Consider the following 5,883-nt stretch of genomic DNA (forward strand, 5'->3'; position numbering starts at 1 on the left):
CCATCGGGCTCTTTGAAGATCCAAAAATCCACGGTTTTCTTAAATTTCTGATCGGATTGGCAAAAACTTCAGAATTTGAATTGACCGCCGTACTAATGACAGCGTTGTTTTCCCCCAAAAGTGGCCGTACGTTTTTCTCGGAACTGACGCATTTGTTTCTCTCATGCATGCTGTGTGGATAGCTCTGTTGTTGTTGTTGTCTTCAATGATGAATCGGTAGGCCCGAACATACAATCGTTGCGGTACTCACACACTGCTGCGGCGGTCAAAAACCAAATGCCCAGACACACCCAATCCTGTGACAACACACACCTTATATGGCCGTAGGTAATAGCACAGCGACACCCTATGGCACACACAGTGAATAACACACAATTGTTTCAACCCAAACATGACCTTGCATTAAAATGGCTCTTACACCTTATTTAAATCATTGGGTTTATAAAAGTTATAAACTGCACTAAAAGCTGAATCCAGAGTTATTTTCTCTCTCCACTCATCTGAATTGAATGACAGGAGGCGGGGCTTAAGAACATCTGAGCTCTCGAGAGGATGGACTGATGGCTCAATCTTCCCACATATGGGTCGTGTTATGGCGCTTTGCTCTGGAGAGCGTCAGGACGTTCTGTCTTCACACGCCACTGAGCAGTTCTACTAGGAATGAACGAGGTCCCGCCTCCAACGCTGTTTCCAGTTCTCTTTATACATCCATGTGCACTCACACCGCAGACCGAGTGTTTCCCAGGGAATCATGGGATACCTCCCCTGTCTGAGGGATCTGTAGGGAGGAGGAGGAGGAGGAAGAGGAGGACGGACGCTGGTCATTGTCTTCTTTTTCTGAGTCCTTTTCTGTCTCTACGTCTTCCTCTCTATCCGGTACCTCCTCTCCTTCCTGTCCTTCCTCCTCTTCCTCTTCCTCCAGGACGGTGAGTCTCTCCACCACGCAGTGAGCCGTCAGCCGGGCCTCGGGGTCGTGATCCCAGCACTCAGTGATGGTGGAGCAGAAGACGCTCATCCCCTGGAGGACAGAGTTAGACGTTAGACACACCTCCCTCTACGTTTCATTTAGCTGACGCTTCATCCATGAAGATACAAACTTAAAACAGCAAGAAACCAGCAGGTTTGAATAACCCAAACCATTTTAGTTTAGTTTTCTATCTGTGTTTCAGATGTGATCAGACCGTCCTTAGCATCGGTCATCCATCCAGAAATAGCAAAGCGCAGAACTTTCCAATCAGAGTGTGTAATGGTGTAATAACTCTGACCTGGTTCTGGGTCCAGGCTGTCGGGATGTCGGGTCGTCCTCGGTCCCTCAGCACCAGATCCCTCATGCTGTCCACACAGGGCTGCTCACACACCTGGGAGCCAAACGCCGGCTCGTAGCTCTTCACCTCTGCACCAACACACACATGAACACACACATGAACACACACATGGGAGTCACCGTAAGGCCGACCCAAAGCCACAGAGACAGATTCCAGTGACATGTTGCCAGGTGGGCTTCTACATATTAGAGTAAGTGTTAAAGGGGACTTCTCAGAGGAACTGAAACATACAAGGCTATACCGGGACGTCTGGAGGCAGGGTTCCTGAATACGTTCCTCAATATCTTTCTTACTTTAGCGAGCATCCGTTTTTATTTTTCCTGTTTTTACACTAAAATGACCCCAGCCATATTTCCATAATAAATTAGTTGGAGTTTGCAAGAGCTTTTATTTTCAAAGAACTTCCGAGAGCTAAAGTGAAGCTGGAAATTGAACAACTGACCATCAGGTTTGGAGACGTCCATTTAGCCCTTGAGCCAAAGACATCCGGACAGATTTCAATAAAAACGTAACGAGTTCAAGGACCAGAATCTGTTCTGTGGTATTTTGCTTTTTACCAACACACACATAAACACACACATTACACAAAGACAGAGGGGTTTCAAAGTTCAAGGACCCTAACCCCTGGAGATTAACGGCTGTAAGGACACCTACAGCTCATCATTAATCTGTCCGGCCCTCAACTTTACTGTTGTGGTACATCTCAGCTCTCAAATAGCATCGTTCTTTAAGAACACATCTGTAAAAAGCCACTTAAAACTACCTGAAAATCCTTTGCATACCTCTTTTGCTGTCTGGATTAAAGCCTTTTGGAATTGCGATAGGCTGGAAACCTCAGAAACACAATTAGATGATAATTATAGTTATATCCCAAACTGGATGTTATTGAGTTAGGTCCAAAACTGTGTCTGTGATGTCAAAATGACCTTTGACACCCTAAACTCTAAACGGTTTAATCCTTCCATCCAGGTGTTCCTGAAACATAACGTTCACTAAACAGGGACAGAACCAGAAAACATTAAACGTACCGCCATCAATGGTACCATGAGCTGAGCTGCAAATAAGCCTGGACTGAGGTTACTGCCTTTTAAAAGATATATAGAGACATATAGAGACTTGTAGAAGCTCGTACCTCCGATGGCCTGGCAGCGGGAGGCCATCTCCCAGTGAACCAGAGACATGGAGTAGACGTCCATCTGTTTGAAGGCCTCCAGGTCCTCCAGGTTCACTCTGGACTCCAGCACCTCCGGAGCCATGTAGCGGGCGGTGCCCACCTGAGACAAGGAGTCAGATCAGATCATTCAGCTTCAGCCTTGTGGTTTATTTATTGTATTCTTTGCGTAGACTCAGGGGTCACGGAGTCGAGCAGAAGTTCATGCTATTGTTTTATCATGCAGTGTTTGAGAGCATCATAAGATATGGTATCACTGCCTGGTGTGGTAACTCGACAGTCGAAGTAACAGACTGCTATGAAAATGATGGGGGTCAAAAAACATCCATCTCTTCAAAACACATATGAGCAGTCCATTATCAGACAGGCACAACGTGTCTGATCCCCCCCCACATACTCCACCCAGAACTCCAGCTCCTCCCGTCCGGTGGAAGATTCACGGTTCCCAAGATCAGGCTGAACCGCGATAAGCACTAAATCCTGCCTCTGTCCATTGAGCTTCTTAACGCTCACATGTAATGTAATATACTTTCAAATGTTGGCCATGAGGGTTGTGCAATAGGTCGCCATTGTCAGCATGATATGTGCATGTATTTGAATGTTTATTATGTTTGTACATGTACATGTATGCGGAACTGCAGGACGGAGTCCAGAACAAATGTCCTTACGGGGACAATAAAGTATATCGTATCGTTCACCTGTCCGCTGTTGGCGAAGACGTCCACGGTGAGCGAGAGGTCGAGTCTCAGCGCCAGACCGAAGTCCACCAGAGCGCACTCCCTCCTGCTCTTCACCACCAGGTTACTGCTCTTCAGGTCCCGGTGGGCAACCGGCACCTGGAACACAAACAACAACAAACAAGCCCCGTCAATAAGCAACTTTAACCCACCATTTAGCTCGCAACAGCACACTTGAAACATCACATCCAAGGGCAAAGAAAGACATTACTTAAAGACTACGGAACCGTCTCTTCTGGGGTGATCTAAGACTGAATCCATCTAGTGGACTTGGGGGGGGTTCAAAAACAGATGTTATTTCTATTTTGGATCAAAAATGGATCGGAGATGTCACCTTTACTTTCATTGTTTTTAAAAAAAGTGTTCTTACTAAGTTGAATGGTTGAAGGTTAGTTCAACGCACATTTTAAGACACAGAGGCATTACAAAGTGCTTCACATAGGCAGTTTATTTGTCTGAAGTTGATGTTGCTTTCTGGCTTTATTTTCTTCTCAGAGTGTACCAGAAACAAACATGTCACCTTCTTCCCAACTTGTGAGTTCCCCGGTGTGATCTTACCTTTGGCACCCCGCTGGGCGTGGTGTCGCTATGCAGGTGAGCTAACCCTCTGGCGATGCTTCCTGCCATGCACACCAGCTCCTCCCAGCTCAGAGTGTGAGCAGACAGGAAGTCCTGCAGGTTCCCCATGCTGTGATAGGCCAACACCAGCCAGTACTTCCTGTGTCCCGGCGGCCCCCTCTCTTCGGCCGCCAGGAACCGAACCACGTTATCGTGCTGCAGCGTCGGGTCGGAGAAGATGTAGCACTCGTTTCTCCAGGAGGCGAACTCTACGGCGGGAAACACCTTCACCGCTACCGTCTCGTAGCAGTTAACTCCGCCCACCCGGCCCTCCAGAAGACATGCCTTCCACACCTCCGCAAACCTGCCCTTCCCCACCAGCACCTCCAGTTTGATGGGCAGGGGTTCCAGTTGATGGTCCCGCCAGTCCGTCACATCGGAGAGCATGTCGTCGTTGGGAGGATGACCCTTACCTGTAGAGTCAGAATAACTTTATTTGTCCCATCAATCATCCATCCCTCCATCCGTCCAATAAATCCTTAATCCATCCAATAAATTGAAAAAAAGTATTTTCATTTCTCTAATGTACAATGCCTGCAAATATTTCCCAAATTGGGATCAATATAGTACTTCTTATGTTATCTTATGTTATCTTATGTTATATTTTCTTAACTTATCTTATGCTATCTTATCTTATCTGTATAGACTCCCCTGTTTCAGTTCCCATCCTCAGCCTCCACCCCCCCTCTCCGAAGGCCTGGTACAGATCGGGGGTACGCTTGGTGGGCCATGCGGGGCGAGCAGGAGGCGGGCGGGGTTTATCTGGCCGGTGCGTCCGGTAGAAGTAGAAGGCGGCGGCAGCGACCAGGGCCACCAGGACCGGAGGAACCAGACTCACCACCACCACCGGGAGCACATCCTTACTCTGGAGCCGAGAGAACCCTGGGGGGGGGGAGGGATAATCATCTTTACATACATACATCCATCCAACTGTATATCCATGTATTAATCCAATAACTCATCCATCTGTCCATCCAATTATCCCTGTATCCATGCCATCCATCGAATAAGTCATTTATCCATCCGTTTGATAACCCATCCATCCATCCATCCATCCAATAACTCATCCATCCATCCATCCATCCATCCAATAACTCATCCATCCATCCATCCAATAACTCATCCATCCATCCATCCATCCAATAACTCATCCATCCATCCATCCATCCAATAACTCATCCATCCATCCATCCAATAACTCATCCATCCATCCATCCATCCAATAACTCATCCATCCATCCATCCATCCATCCAATAACCCATCCATCCATCCATCCAATAACTCATCCATCCATCCAATAACTCATCCATCCATCCAACAACCCATCCATCCATCCATCCAATAACTCATCCATCCATCCACCCAATAACCCATCCATCCATCCATCCATCCCATCCATCCATCCATCCATCCAATAACTCATCCATCCATCCAATAACTCATCCATCCGTCCAATAACTCATCCATCCATCCATCCATCCAATAGCTCATCCATCCATCCACCCAATAACTCATCCATCCATCTAATAACTCATCCATCCATCCAATAGCTCCTCCATCCATCCATCCATCCATCCATCCAATAGCTCATCCATCCAATAACTCATCCATCCATCCATCCATCCATCCAATAGCTCATCCATCCATCCATCCATCCATCCAATAGCTCATCCATCCATCCATCCATCCAATAGCTCATCCATCCATCCATCCATCCAATAGCTCATCCATCCATCCATCCATCCATCCAATAGCTCATCCATCCAATAACTCATCCATCCAATAACTCATCCATCCATCCATCCACCCAATAACTCATCCATCCATCCATCCAATAACTCATCCATCCATCCATCCAATAACCCATCCATCCATCCATCCATCCATCCAATAACTCATCCATCCATCCATCCAATAACTCATCCATCCATCCATCCATCCATCCATCCAATAACTCATCCATCCACCCAACAACCCATCCATCCATCCAAAACTCATCCATCCACCAAAACATCCAATCACCCATCCATC

The 5,883-nt window shown here is 47.0% G+C and overlaps 1 protein-coding gene across 1 annotated transcript; it reads right to left on the minus strand.

The window, feature by feature from the left end:
- Positions 1-51: 51 nt before the first annotated feature.
- Positions 52-4,773, minus strand: LOC104941004 (TGF-beta receptor type-2-like). The gene is made up of 6 exons (XM_010766035.1): positions 4,503-4,773; positions 3,792-4,264; positions 3,195-3,332; positions 2,458-2,599; positions 1,266-1,393; positions 52-1,018 (listed from the first exon to the last, which is right to left on the minus strand). The coding sequence occupies exons 1-6, from the start codon at positions 4,771-4,773 to the stop codon at positions 719-721; spliced, it is 1,452 nt and encodes a 483-aa protein (XP_010764337.1). The 3' UTR covers positions 52-718.
- Positions 4,774-5,883: the final 1,110 nt, after the last annotated feature.

Source organism: Notothenia coriiceps, unplaced genomic scaffold, assembly GCF_000735185.1.
Source record: "Notothenia coriiceps isolate Sejong01 unplaced genomic scaffold, NC01 NC01_scaffold00002917, whole genome shotgun sequence".
NCBI lineage: Eukaryota > Metazoa > Chordata > Actinopteri > Perciformes > Nototheniidae > Notothenia > Notothenia coriiceps.